Here is a 14,998-nt window from a genome sequence, read left to right on the forward strand (position 1 = left end):
GAATGATGACAACAATGATTATGATCAAACCAATAGTTGCCCCAGCAATGACAGGAGCAAGATTTTCACTCCTACAAAACAACAAATTAGAAAAACAAACAAAGGCAGACAAACAGACAGACAAATGCACAAATAGACAGACAAAAAGATTAATTTTATTCTTCGATAAACTTTATTACATGATCTAGTCGCAAACGGTGACAGACAGAGACAGAAAGACAAACAGACATACAAACAGACAGACATACAAACAGACAGACAAACAAACAGATAGACAGACAGACAGGCAGAGAGACAGACAGACAGACAGACAGAGACAAACAGACAGACAGACAGAGACAAACAGAAAGAGAAAAACAGCCTGATAGACAAAGCTACAAAACAAAATCAACACACCAACACTCACAGTTACCATCTCATAAACAAAGATAAAGAAATAACTTGAAATTAGAAAATTAAGTCAACACAACAAGCCTCACCCTGTACTTTTCTTTCGTATAATCGTGGGTTCTGTCTTCTCATCCTTCATTTCACAACGTTTTCTAATCTCATAATCAGGATGCTCTTCACGTTCCACACTCTCCGTGTTGCCTTCTCTTGAGTTCTCTTCTTCATCTATTGACTTCTCTTTGTCTTCATCGATTCCTCTACTTGTTGGTGTTGTAGTCAAATTCTCTTGTACTTTCATTTCCTCACCTCCAACCACTTTGTATGTCACTTGTGTGAGATCTCCATCACACTTTGCAATACAAATGCCACGTTGTTCAACATTCTGACACCCAAGCAAGCAACTCGTTTCACGATCCGTCCCATCAGTACAAATCCATTCGTTAGCATTGTTAGCATCAACATGACGACATTGAGGACTGCAATCTTGACAAACTCCTCCTCCAAAGGTTTCTGTGAAATTGTAAGTGTCACGAGGACACACTTTGTAACACCGACGGCCTGCATCATAACGATACGGTTTCATACGGCTGCAAGTCTCCACACAATGATCAGTCCCATTAAAATCCTCCAGCAAATGATCGCACGACTTACACTGGATTTCACCAGTCGTTTCATTCAAAGTACACCCTACAGGACCGCAGCGAATTGGACAATTCTGGCAAACGTTGTTGCGATCAGGATACTTAGTAGTGGAACAACTACTGACACAATGACTTCCATCGTGTACGAGGCCTGAGCTGCACGTCTCACATTCGGGTCCAGAGCTTGACGACATTCACGACACGTCTCGTGGCAACGTCTGCAAATCTAAAGAGCAAAACAACAATACGTTGTAGTTAATTGTTTAGTAGACAAATCCTTGTGGATGAGGCTGCAAGTTACTTACAATCTTGCGAAAAAAGGTATGATTTCGATCGTCAACAGGGTGCTGATAGTAGGACTCGGGACATCCTTTAGCATAATTCACACAACGAATCTGTAAAACAAAATTTAAAAATGTATGTGTATACACACTATATGTATAAATGCACGTCCATGTGTGTGTGTGTGTGTGTGTGTGTGTGTGTGTGTGTGTGTGTGTGTGTGTGTGTGTGTGTGCGTGCATATGTGCGTGCATGTGTGTGTGCGTACGTGCGTACGTGCATGTGCGTGTGTGTGTGTGTGTGTGTGTGTGTGTGTGTGTGTGTGTGTGTGTGTGTGTGTGTGTGTGCTATAAACAACTTACAACACTTGTTTCAGTTGCATTAACAAAGAAGAGGTCACAATCATCACAGCCTCCGGGTCCCTTGTTGTCTCCTGGACCAGTGCACGTCCCTCCTTCTTCACACGCTTCATTACAATACTGACATACATTGCTGTTGTCTTTGTATTTCTCCGGTGGACATTCAGGATAACAGAAGCTTCCATCCCTAACGTTTTTGCAATCATGGCATTGATTGTCGCCCTAAACAAAAACGTTGTTATTAGTTACTTGTATGCACTCTCTCTCTCTCTCACTCTCTCTCTCTCTCTCTCTCTCTCTCTCTCTCTCTCTCACACACACACACACACACACACACACACACACACACACACACTCCCAGTGTGGAAAATAACGATAACGGTAGGACATAGGACAATGTCCCAACAACTGTGTTGTTTGTCTGACCAAATACTGCACCAGTGTTGGGACATGTTTGGATAAAACATCCACCCGTACACATAACATAACATGATAGTGTAAACCTTGCCTCTTAGCAAGTGATGGTCTTTCCAATGGTGTAACTGTTAATTTCATGAACTTAGGTGCCTCCTAGCCTGCTTTATCCAGAGAAAACCTCAGCTGCCTTTAATCCCAATTCTCCGTTGGAAGTTGGTTGTAAAAAAATACATGCAAAATGGCTGCAGTAGGGGATGCACTTAATTATACATGTAACATCATACAAGAATGTCCTACCAAGGCTCAGACTGTCCGAGCCATTTTCCACACTGCACTCCATAGACATACATGCACACACTCTCTCTCTCTCTCTCTCACACACACACACACACACACACACACACACACACACACACACACACAAACACACACACACACACACACACACACAAGTATTACCGGCCCATCACATCCTGTTGCACACTCATGATGGCATGGCAGACACTGACCACTTGTAGCATTAGCATAAATAAGACTACAAATGAGAATAAATCATACTTTGGCCACAAAAGGTTTACAAAAAAATTACCTTGTTCCCGTTGCAGCATCCGTGCATTCGTTGACGCAGCTTCCATCGTAGTCAAATGAAGTGCATGTAACACATGTTTCATTATCCATGGGGCTCCAACAACCAAAACTACTGTTGCACTGTAGATGACACATCACATCTAGTCACAGAGCAGCCTGGGTTTTCAAACACACACGATAGCATGAATCACAATACACGTACTACAGCTGGGATTATTTTGATAATTCACAACAGCAACAGAACTCTTGATGACTTCCGCTTCCCTAAGCCCATCTGTGTCCACACTAACACACAGTTTTGGGTTAATAATAAATGCTATAGCCCCATTTTCAACTTTATGAAGCGATGAGAATCCTAAGTTTGTTAGCCCTGGATTGCCCTGAACAAGTAGAGCAGAAGTGCCTCCACGAAGGACTGTTCCTCGTATTATTTCCAAGTTGCGAAAAAACTTGAGAGATGTGATGCCACTGTGAGTTGAAAATACAGCCAGATATTCCGATATTACTCGAACTTGACTCAACACTTCAAGATCATCTTCCGTCACAAGAGTACGATTCATCGATAAATCCCTGTAATTCATTTAAAATTAAAATGATATAAGAACAGTCATAATATAATAATCGTATGTAATATAATTATTATTGATGACAATAAAATAATCAATTTGTTATATCCTACTCTTTTAGTCTACTGCTGAGCGTGATATGTCCCGCAATTTCTGTGCAGTTACGAAAGTCTGCCAAGTTGTTGCTGTCAATAACTCCATCTGATGGTGCATCACACACTAGATACAACAAAAATTCAAAACATCACATATTAGAAACATTAATTTATTTATATTACATCATGTAAATACACATCTCAGATATCAAGATAAAGTAATCACCTTTAGGGCATGCTCCTTTACATGGGACACACACTCTGTGTGTGTTAGGTTCTTGACCATCTGGACACCGACTTGCACATCTCTGTCCATTTATAACAAGCCCATCTAAGAGCAAAACAACGAAAATAAAGCAGCACACATACCTGACCTGCAATGACACGTGTAAACTGTGCAACAAGCCTTATGATAATAACATCAGAAAGACTAAAACCACGCCTTGAGGTGACTGCAGAGGTGGACAGACACACAAACAGACAAACAACTGACAAACTAACCAACAAATACAATGTTGCACACACACACACAGTGACACACACACACACACACACAGTGACACACACAGTGACACGCACACACAGTGACACACACACACACACACACACACACACACACACACACACACACACACACACACACACACACACAGTGACACACACACACACACACACACACACACACACAGTGACACACACACACACACACACACACACACACACACACACACACACACACACACACAGTGACACACACACACACACAGTGACACACACACACACACACACACACACACACACACACACACACACAGTGACACACACACACAGTGACACACACACACAGTGACACACACACACACACACACACACACACACACACAGTGACACACACACACACACACACACACACACACACACACACACACACACACACACACACACCAGACAGACAGACATACAGACAACAGAAGAACACAACAAAAGCTACAATCAAAACAATTGTTTCTCAAACCACATGCATAGAGCAAAATGTACACATAAAGATACAGCATCATAATCAATACACATCAAGTCATACCTGGACAAACTGCAAGACACTGATCTTGAAATACATATCTTGCATCAGGATTAACAACATACTGTCCTAGTTGACGATCATATATAGTAAGAGATGGACATCGGTCTTCACATACGTTGCCGTCCTCAAATGTCCTACAAGCCTAAACAAATTGGTACGTCAACATTCAAGCAATGCCAGAGATGCTCGAGTCTGTCTACTGAGCATTTGGTAGCATCCTCTATAACAGAGCAGCTTCCAACGCATTCCTGGTGACAGCAATCAAAAAGGCCCGAACCAACACAACGATGAGAGCACAAAGAACTGCATATCTTCAATGAACCTAAAGCAAACAGAAGCTACTAATTAAACACCAAAGAAATATGAAAAAGTAAACACACCTCTAATCAATTATATTGGCATGTTTTATATTAAAGGTTATGAGTTTTTGTGATAATTTTGTCTGCCTGAATGATGAGAAAAAGTGAAAGCCTCTAGTCTTTCCGCCCTCCATTAATTAAGGGGGGACATATACAACGAAATGTTATCACGTGACTTGAAGCCCGAAAAAGCAGGACACGTGACGTCAAATGATTGGCTCATGCCCGGGTTTTGCTGCTAGGAGTTCCCACAAAGCCTTTCCCTCTTTGCCACGGTGCACACGTACCCACAGTTCGAATTCAAACGAATTCGCCCTCAGTCTATTGAATGTATATGCGCGTAGATACACAACAGTCACACTTACGAGTCTGGCATTTGCTTGACGACCAGCAATAGCCGCCGCATGAGCTCGGACATGCTGTAAATAAAAACAATTGAAGCCGAACGTATCGAGCCAGAATCGCTTGTTAGTTTACTGTCATTTCCGCTCCGCTGCGTACCGACATCGAACAACACAACTCCGTCTTTTCGCTTGTTCTGAATGTCTTCCCAATCCAGTGTGTCGCTGTGCGCGAGCGACGGCATATCATACACCAATACATCACCATTCGTCACCTCTTCAAGGTTGACAAACGGCCATTCCACGACACTCGGAAGGTTGTACAAAATTATCGAGAACTGGCCCGAACGCACACCCGTAAGACTCAACGGCCTCGTCACTTCTCCTCTCACCACACGCAGACTAGGCAGCGGAAATCGCGTCAGTCCCTTTATTTGTGCGATATAGAGAAGACCTTTGATCTCCGTTATGTTCTCTAGCGGTGACAAGTCGACACTCGAGTTCTTGTCCACATTAATATTACCAATAACGACATTTCTCTCCACAATCGTGCAACCGCTGAGACCTCGTATCTCACCAAATGCGTTGGAAAACGAAGCACCATCGCGGCCGAGACATCCTTAAAAAAACAAGAAAATGAAATCAAGATGTACACGCAGAGTCAACTAAAGTGTGTGAAGTGGTAAGCTTGGGTTACGTTTCGCTAGACAGTGCGACCACGTCGACATCAAAGCGAGGAGAGGGAGGAGAAGACTGGCAATGTTTGATCTCGTCAGCATCACGAACTAATGCGGAAACAAGTGTGGGGATTGACGGTCAATGATTAGAGCGACGTCTGGTGAAGACCTTGGCGTCAACTTGAGAACGTCACACGTGATGCTATAGCAACCCTGTAGTTGTGAGTCTTCGAGACAGCTACACAAGTAAAGCGTGTGAAAACCGACTGCAACAGTGAAACTGTGAGTAAGACAAAAATAGCAACTGAGGGTGTACAGTATGTACACTGCTTGGGTACACTCCTACTGGTTGACGTCACGTGTCACGTGAGGATTGTTAGTTGCCATATTTGGAGGTGTATTTTGGGGTGTGACACGGGTTGTCATGGGTATCAAACAGTCGTTGACTGGAATAGAATGTCCTCATGTGTTGCGGTTTCTATATTTAATTTCTTATTAATTAAAACACAGGCCTGCTACAATAACGTTTAGTCAATTTGTTAGCAAAATGTACATGTAGCGACATGCCATGATGGTGATGCAGCGACCACAGATGGGTGTATGGGGTGTGTAGCTCTAGAGTCTTAGTGGCAACACAGAGAGGAATTCGAAGGTCGACTAGATGGCTAGCAGACGGATTCAGCAGGCGCATTCAGGCTGCAAAACAACTAGACTTTTTAGGCCTCGAGTGATCATGATCGTGAAGGAATTCGAAAGTGGAGAATGCATATGATTCCATACATACATGCATACTCCTACTGTACACAATCCAAAGAGCAGTCTCGCGTAGCCAGACCCCTTTCGCGCGTCATTCTTCCCATGCCCATTTCGCGCGGAAGTATGACGCCACGGAAAGGGTCTGGCTACGCGAGACTAATCAAAGAGTTGGAAAGTGCGCTGTGCAGACTGAAAAAGGAAAAGCTGGAGACAAAATGGCTACAAGCACTGCAGGTAGCCTTCGGCCGGCCTCTGCCGTTTCACGTATGTGGTCCGAACAGAGTGACATACGGGGAACAGAACAGGGACTTCTTTCGACAGCGACTGCAAGTGTGTGCTTACAACCAGATAAAGGAGCACAAATTCGGTGCCGAGCACAGTGGGTGGAACATTGGGAAACGTCTGCAATATTCTTTACAACAGCAGAGAAGATCAAGGGGGAAAGAGTCGCATTACTCATTTGACATCTGTTGGAAAAACTGTCTCTGGCAAGAGGGACATACTGCGTGTTACTCACACTTTTAACAGCAACTTGTACGGACCAGAAGCAGTAGATGAGGAATCATGCCAGCGTCTTGTCTCAAAGGTGCATGCACGATTGTCAGATGTTGACCAAAACAAGTGCGAAGGGTACATAGAACTTCAAGAATGTACCGCAGCCCTCAAGCAAATGAAGGCAAATAAAGCACCTGGACTGGATGGTTTGCCTACTGAATTCTATCGTGCTTTCTATTCTATCAGGCGGCTGTTTGATCAATCAAACAGATCCACATGGAAACTTTTGGCGGCAAACGAGCTGAGAGTCGCAAGTGGACAATATAACATGGGTCTGGCTGTGTTTGCTGCTTGCGACTGGCATCCTGATTTCTGCAATGTGGCAAAATTGTCACCTTTCCTGAGACAACTAGTGTGTTTGTGGCAGTGCTACTCAGGTGGTCCTGCAGCAAAGCCACCGACGTCTTTGGTGAGGCGTGCTCTGAACCTTTATGGGGAAATCCACTGATCAGAAGTGAACAAAATATTTCTTTTTACATTCCATCTGTGGCAAAATGCCGCTACAGTACAGTAGGAGACGTGTACAATAAACCGTCGTCTCACCTGAGAACCAAGGCTGCATGTTTCTATGAGCAGGTGGTAAAAGCAATTCCAGGTCACTGGCACCATCTTCCAGTTCAGACTCCCTGACTCCTAGTGGATGTCCACATTAGGCCGACCAGTTATACCTATGCAGTCAATCCGAGCATTGTCTGTCGCTGCGAGACGCAGACATTCGAACCATTTATCGACGAATTGTGACGAACTACACTTCTTTGCAATCCACAATCGAGAAAGATATCCTATGGAGACTACTTCACTGGACTCTTCCTACCCAAGTAAACCTATGCAGATGGTCACTTGCGTCGTCATCAAACTGTCCTGCCTGTCATGTGCAGCAGGACACGTCAGACCACGTTTTTGGCTCATGTGCAATATGGAAGGATGTATTACAGAACGACTTGTCTCTTCTTAGGCGTAGTAATGTTGTTACAACGCAAAATGAGCAAAGTCACGTTTTTGACCTTCTGCTCGAGACAGGATATTTGCAACATTTCTTTGCCATTCTACTGACAACATTCTGGCTACAACGAAAGTTGCTGCCACAGGCAATATTGGCATGTTTTAAATGGAGGTTAAAACAGCACGTGAAAATAGAATGGACTCGTACACCGTCGAAGCAGAACTTTACAGCCTTTTGGACTCCAATTGCTTGCGATAGTCAAGGAAAGCTGTCGTTTAATGACACATTACAATAGCTTTCTTGTTTTTCTCTCTTCTCACTGATAGCATATAGAGAGGTATTGCATTGTATTGTATTTTATTTCTAAGACTTTCATCAACTCTTAAAATACAACAGAAAAATGTGTGTATGTATGTCTCTCGTTGCGTCCTCGCTACGGAGGTGCAGTGGATCTTCACCTCCAACTGGGCACCCACCAACCCGGTGGGAAGGTCCCAGTGAGATACATGCTTCTGTGAAGTCCACCCGGCGATTTAACAGCCGATAAGCCAGTCAACTGCGCATTGCGGTGATGATGACTTTAACACAGGGGAACCGCATTTTCCGGGTGAGGACTGCATTTTCATTGGCAACAATCACCTCGCCAGACTACAGAAGCTCCCTGTACAAGAGAAACAAGTCTTTTCTCACTTACAACAGAGAAACATGAGAAGATAAACGAATTTCTGCATTACTGTCGCCAGCGGAATTTGAACCATGTCGGTGTGTATGTATGTATATGTATGTGTATGTATGTATGTTTGTATGTATATATTTAGATGTCTCATTGCGACCTCACTCTGTAGGTGCAGCGGGGTCTTCACCCCCAACTGGGTGCCCACCAACCAGGCGGGAAGGTCCCAGTGAGGAACATGCTTCTGTGAAGTCCATCCGGCAATCTGACAGCCGATAAACTAGTCAACTGCGCATTACGATTATGTTGACTCCAACACAGGGGACCCGGATTATCCGGGTGAAGCCTGCGTCTTCACTGACAACAATCACCTCACCAGACTACAGAAGCTTCCCACACGAGAGAAGCAAGTCTTTCTCACGTACAACATAGAAACAAGAGAAGATCAGACAAGTTTCTGCATTACTGTCGCCAGCGGTATTTATGTATGTATGTATGTATGTATGTATGTATGTATGTATGTATGTATGTATGTATGTATGTATGTATGTATGTATGTATGTATGTATGTATGTATGTATGTATGTATGTATGTATGTATGTATGTATGTATGTATGTATGTATGTATGTATGTATGTCTTGTTGCGACCTCGCTATGGAGGTGCAGCGGGGGTCTCCACCTCCAACTGGGCGCCCACCAACCCGGCGGGAAGGTCCCAGTGAGGCACATGCTTCTGTGAAGTCCACCTGGCGATCTGACAGCCGATAAGCCAGGCAACTGCGCATTGCGATGATATTGACTCTAACACAGGGGACCCAAATTATCCGGGTGAGGCCTGTGTCTTCACTGACAACAATCACCTCGCCAGTTTGTATGTACGTATGTATGTCTTGATGCTACGTCTGTCTGGAGAGGCACTGCAGAGCATTCACCTTATTTGTGTGCCCACCAACCTGACAGGAAGGTCCCAAGAGTTGAGCACATTACTTAGTCTTCACGGCAAACAATGACAGCAGTTCTTGCATTCACCTGCCCATGTACCTGTTCATTACAGTACAACCTGAAACATAGGGATCTGAGGACTCAGAGGGGAATATAACGCCCAGACACAGGACATTGTCCGGTCAAAACAAGTCCATGTCCGGCCATATATTGTGTTGTCCGGACATTGGCTACTGGAACGGTCACACCCAAATGGCATGATTCTGACACTCATAAGTCAGACTATGTGCACTATCAGAGAGTATGTTTTCTTGGGGTACATCTACTATCTTTCTATCCCTGGTAAGCCTGAACTGGGAAGTGAGTAATGAGGTAGAGGTCACACAAGGTGTGCTTATTAGAGCAGGTTACACCAATTGTCTTAAGTGGTTCCAGTTGATGATCCCTTGATCTCACTAAATAATTGGATAATAACCATTTCTACTTGGCTAATATGTCCTTGATATGCAAAAGTGTTATCTTTTGGTTTCCTTTGTAGGAAGGGCTTAAATAATTTAGTAAACAGATGCCAGACCTTGTGGTTTCTAACCATTGGAGATCGTCAGGAAGGTCCAAAAAACAGCAGAAATATTACAGATTTTCAAAGTTCACACTCATGGGGTCATAGACAGTATATAAGCTTTTGTGTGAAGTGGTGAGACGGGTTACTGAGACACCAGTTGCCGTAAAATACAAAGTTTCACGTAGAATGCGTGTAGCACAGCACCAAATATGAGGACATGAATTGGTAGAAACATTGTCCCCAAGACGGTAATCAAGCATCCTGATTTGTGAATGCTTTCTTTCTTGTCATTGTCAAATAGCAGTGACTGCTGTTTCTTTGAAAATTCCAGTTCTTCTGGAAAGATCCTAAACGGTTTCTTTCAAAGAGCCTTTTGGCAGACTATTCTGTCAGCACACTAGGTAACTGCAGAAAAGGTGAATACCGATTTAGTATGCCTTGATAATAAAATGAAGGAGCGACTAGGTTGGTGTGGCACCAAAACTTTTTTGTCATATAATTGCCTTTCTTGACACCCAAACATAGCAAAGAAAACCTAACGTTCAAACTTCTGAGCAAGATAGTGAAGACAAAAACGTTGATGATAATGCAGAGGTTAGAGAAGCTGTAGAAACTCTTGCTGTTCGTTTTGCCAAAGCAAAGGGGTTAATATTCTTGCTCTTCATGTTGAGGAGGTTGTCCATTATGCTAGAAAATATCTGCACATCAGCAAGGTGTGCTATGAGTCTGTGTGGTACATAGTTCACACCTGTCCAGACATAGTATTAGTCTCCCCTTAACTACCACACATGTTGAAAGGATGTTTTCATCGCTGAAACTGATCAAGACAGACCGGCACACCAGCATGAGCAACACCACCTTGTCTGACCTTATGGAAGTATACCATGAAGGACCATCACTTCAAGACTTTCACGCTGACGTCGCTATTCAGCTGTGGTGGGAACGATGCGAGACCAACTGCTGTCCTAATCAAGGTTTCAGAAAGCAATACAGAGCAAGGAAAACTGGAGAGTTGACCCAAGACGATAGCACTAGCAGCTTTAGTTTAGATGACTGGTACGTGTGGCATAATCCTCTAAGACCGCGTCTACAAATAGTTTTCAGAAGGTCTGACTGAATACAATTTTGCACATTGTTGTGCTAGGTTTGCCTGTTAATGTTCTGCTATTGTCTCACATAAATATAGTGCACTTTCAAGTTTGTCTTTTGAGGTTCCATAATTTTTCACTTTATTGTAAAGCAATAAAAGATTGCTTTGCAGGTATGTTGTCTCAAAGTTGTTCTGGTTATTGTCATGCTTTGTATATATGTCAAATAATAGAAATAAAGTGTTGTTTTTGGGATCAAAATTTGTTATAATGGGCGTGGTCTAAATCGGCGTGGCTTTGGCAAACCTGTTTGTCCGGACACAAAAATTTCCTTATATTCCGCTCTGTGAGGTACATCACGGTAAGTCCTACTGTTTTGTTTGGTGGCAATCAACTCACCATACCAAAGAAGCTAACCCGAACAAGGGCAGTAAACTGTTGTTATTTGCCAAGATGGGGACAGTGAAATGAGAAACTGCAGCAAGTTTTCCCATTATGACTCTGGGCAAAAATGACCCAGGACTGACAAGCCACTATGTCAATGACTCTCACTGCAGCAAGTTTTCCCATTATGATGACTCTGGGCAGAAATGACCCAGGACTGACAAGCCACTATGTCAATGACTAGCTCTCATTCTCACCATTATGTACATGTGGGTGGTAAAGGTATTTGAGTATGTAGAAATAATGCTGTATTTGACGTTATGTTTACTCGATAAATTTCATAGTCTCTTCCCTGGGACTGGGGTGTGTGCACCAGCTGATAGGTCCGCCTTATTGAGCACTGGCTGTAATCAAGACACCAATGTCCTAGCTCTCTGGCATTGGTATCTCATGGTTTGCAAAATGTTACCTGCTGGCCTGCTTTGTCCTTGTGACTCAAAGAGTCATTAGCGACTATGTCTGTCCACTTGTTTACAGAAATCAGGGGTAGTCCAAGAAACGAAAGCGCTCTGCGTAATCGCGTTATTTCGGGACTGTAAAGCTGTGCAACTTGTACTGACTTTGAATTCGATAACAAATAGCACAACATTACACGTCGTTGACAAACTGCACGCAGTTGCAGTGGTACGTACCTTCACGTCACTAGATTAGAGTCTCTTCGTCATACTCTCACCGACTTTCAACTAAATTGATTGTCATGCGATCGATCACTGATCGACTACTGCGTTTATGAAAAGGCACTCTGTGCAAGGCGTTAGTTCTGATGGTGGCGCCTCTAAAACGTTCACTGATACTTGAGAGAAACCGGCCTGTTGTAGACAGCTTGTTACCAAGTCCCTGGAGTCTAGGCTGAGAGTACTGATTTTTTCTTCGCCCACGATATAGAAGCTACTCCGTACTGCTTCTGTCATGACGATCCTCCCTCCAGGTCGAAGCAGGTTTGCTAATTTTCTTAATCCAGACTTGTAGTCTTCAATCGTTTGACAGGCGCAGATAAGACAGTAATGAGTAGACACGATATCGAACGGCACCTGTACTTCGGGATCCACTGCCATCTTTTCCGTGATGTCGCAAGGAACGATGGCGGATATGAGTGAGCGCAGTTTGTCTTCCCGTTTCTTCGCATTCTCGACGCTGTTTCTGTCGGAGCCCTCCAAATTCGCAAGGACGTGCTGAAACAGCGTTGTGAAGTCAGCTCCCTCTCCCCTGCCTTCTTTCCACATTTCCGTTTGTCTCCGGTTCTGTTCCGCATATTCGGCGAAGATGATCTCGGACGCGAATGGAACCGCGCTGATCAAAGGATATATGCTGCATGGACCGCCTCCATACTCTAGTATCCTGGCGTTCTTTATAAAGTTACTGCTGTAGAAGTCGTGAAATTGTGCCAGTTGCCACAGGAAGATTTTTTGCATGCTTTCGTCCCCGTCGTCTGATAGGGAGACGAAGCGTTTCCTGTACGAGATCGGATCGAACACGTTCTCATACACCTCGGACTTCTTGTTCTGCATACTTCCTTGTTAGCCCTACACGGCCGTTTCAACTATGCGAGGCCGCGCAACTTAGTTGTTGCGCATGCTCAGTTAAAAATGAGCGGTTTTTGCTCAAGTGACGTGAATCGGCGTTTGCACACAGATACTGCAGAAAGCGTAGGCTGTCTTTTAGGGTATGACCACACAATCGGGTAGTGTCGCTATCTGAAGAAGATCTCTGGAAATCTCGAAGTCCTTTGTAGCATGTGAAACGACACATTTCTCGTCCTCCTGGTTTGCCGCATTCTCCGGGTTTTGCGAGGACTTTCGCTGTAATCCAGTTATTTGTGCTACTAGAATTCAGTTCGTGCGAGATCCTACCGATGTACGCCTCGCCGTAATGGAAGAATCGAGACCCAAAGATGGCGGAGTCAGGTTTGTTTGTTTGTTTTTATTCTTACTCACAGCGCATTCTACAGACCTCTACCTCTATCACAGATGCCAATTGTAGTTTCTGCCTTTCGCTTTTTGACTATTGGCCGATGCCGTGTGACCTGTGGCATGATCATCTCTACTGCAGTAATGCTAGTGGTGGGCTCTTGATGTGCTTCTTATAGCTGCTGGCACTGGAAACAGTCATACAAGGGAGACTGATGCAAATGTTGAATGGCACACTTCTTGCACATTAAATGGTTGCATTGGAGTTCAACTGGGATGTTGACAACTTTTCACACAGGGTGCACTTGAACGAGTCAAACAGGTACAGAACTGACTCAAATTGGTTGAAATGAGATAGTTGGATTGCTTGAATAAAGTCTTCTGAACATAGGGCTTCTGGTGCTGCTGTTTCTATTTGTTGGATTAGGTCAGTCAATTTGATTGCTGACTGACCTGTGAGAACAAGCTGATTCTTTTTTCAATATTTGGGTGGTCTTCCTTCTTTCTTCTGTTGCTGACAACTACAGCAGGTGTTGCAGTTTTCTGAGTGTACCATCCACTCTCTGCAGAAAGGTACAAGAATAGAGGCTCCTTGCCTCTTTGTAAATCAATGCATCACTAGATGGCAGCAGACACAGAAATTGGTAGGATACACAGAAACATTATCTGCTCCAACATCTATCTTGTACAACTGGAGAATCCTGTTTTTGTGGTCTAGACATTTGTACTGACATCCTCTCGATTGAACCTGGGGGCACATAACCTGCGAAGCTCTCGTACGGAAAGGATGTGATGTGCCATATCCATAGACTAGACTGACAACACTTGTATACTGGTTAACTGTTTCTGTATACGTCTTAAGTAGTGTATGGAGTAAGGAAAGGGCATGAGAGAATGATGAGGTAAAGAACTGCTACACGTGTACCATTCAAATTCAAGGAACCAGTGTTGGTACACCAGTGTTGGTACACCATTAGCAAGTTTTTGTGGCAAAGTTTATTTTACCATAGATATGATTTTACTTACATCCCAAGTTGCTAAGAATAATATCTCTAGGCACGTGACCTAGGCCATCTTGTCATATTCTAGTGCTATTTTAGTATAAAATGACCATGCTTCTGTTCTTGTGTCACCATAACTTATTTGTCCGCGTTCCCTGTCTCTGACGTTGATTAGGTCGTCGCTCGTACAAACCTGCAGTCGATCCTTGCAAATTAAAGGCCTGTCCACACTAGACCAGAATGGATCACGATCCGATCGGGATAGCGAGCGTCCACACTGCACTTTGAAAACGATACCTCCGCCTCATTTCGGTATCACGTGACTGATG

General features: G+C 43.8%; 2 protein-coding genes and 1 long non-coding RNA gene across 3 annotated transcripts in view; 1 reads left to right on the forward strand and 2 right to left on the reverse strand.

Moving 5' to 3' along the window:
• The window catches only part of LOC134193757 (epidermal growth factor receptor-like), a 10,087-nt gene extending 3,959 nt beyond the window's left edge, over positions 1 to 6,128 (reverse strand). Inside the window, exons 1-14 of the mRNA XM_062662592.1 lie at positions 5,817 to 6,128; positions 5,256 to 5,738; positions 5,144 to 5,197; positions 4,620 to 4,741; positions 4,420 to 4,561; positions 3,565 to 3,669; positions 3,357 to 3,462; positions 2,880 to 3,247; positions 2,679 to 2,817; positions 2,549 to 2,624; positions 1,676 to 1,894; positions 1,337 to 1,426; positions 480 to 1,225; positions 1 to 71 (exon numbers count right to left, since the gene is read on the reverse strand). The exon at positions 1 to 71 is cut by the window's left edge and continues 65 nt beyond it. Of these exons, the coding sequence (XP_062518576.1) occupies positions 1 to 71; positions 480 to 1,225; positions 1,337 to 1,426; positions 1,676 to 1,894; positions 2,549 to 2,624; positions 2,679 to 2,817; positions 2,880 to 3,247; positions 3,357 to 3,462; positions 3,565 to 3,669; positions 4,420 to 4,561; positions 4,620 to 4,741; positions 5,144 to 5,197; positions 5,256 to 5,738; positions 5,817 to 5,898 (2,803 nt within the window). The 5' untranslated portion in view covers positions 5,899 to 6,128. The remainder of the gene's footprint in view (positions 72 to 479; positions 1,226 to 1,336; positions 1,427 to 1,675; positions 1,895 to 2,548; positions 2,625 to 2,678; positions 2,818 to 2,879; positions 3,248 to 3,356; positions 3,463 to 3,564; positions 3,670 to 4,419; positions 4,562 to 4,619; positions 4,742 to 5,143; positions 5,198 to 5,255; positions 5,739 to 5,816) is intronic.
• Positions 6,129 to 12,307: 6,179 nt separating this feature from the next.
• Positions 12,308 to 13,286, reverse strand: LOC134194057 (nicotinamide N-methyltransferase-like). Its single transcript, XM_062662957.1, has one exon. The coding sequence runs from the start codon at positions 13,267 to 13,269 to the stop codon at positions 12,469 to 12,471; it is 801 nt and encodes a 266-aa protein (XP_062518941.1). The 5' UTR covers positions 13,270 to 13,286; the 3' UTR covers positions 12,308 to 12,468.
• A 72-nt stretch (positions 13,287 to 13,358) lies between these two features.
• On the forward strand, positions 13,359 to 14,803 carry LOC134193861 (uncharacterized). Its single transcript, XR_009972115.1, has 4 exons — positions 13,359 to 13,665; positions 13,729 to 13,990; positions 14,060 to 14,312; positions 14,387 to 14,803. It is a non-coding gene; the product is annotated as an uncharacterized LOC134193861 (long non-coding RNA).
• Positions 14,804 to 14,998: the final 195 nt, after the last annotated feature.

This window comes from Corticium candelabrum, chromosome 18 (genome assembly GCF_963422355.1).
Source record: "Corticium candelabrum chromosome 18, ooCorCand1.1, whole genome shotgun sequence".
In the NCBI taxonomy this organism is placed as follows: Eukaryota; Metazoa; Porifera; class Homoscleromorpha; order Homosclerophorida; family Plakinidae; genus Corticium; species Corticium candelabrum.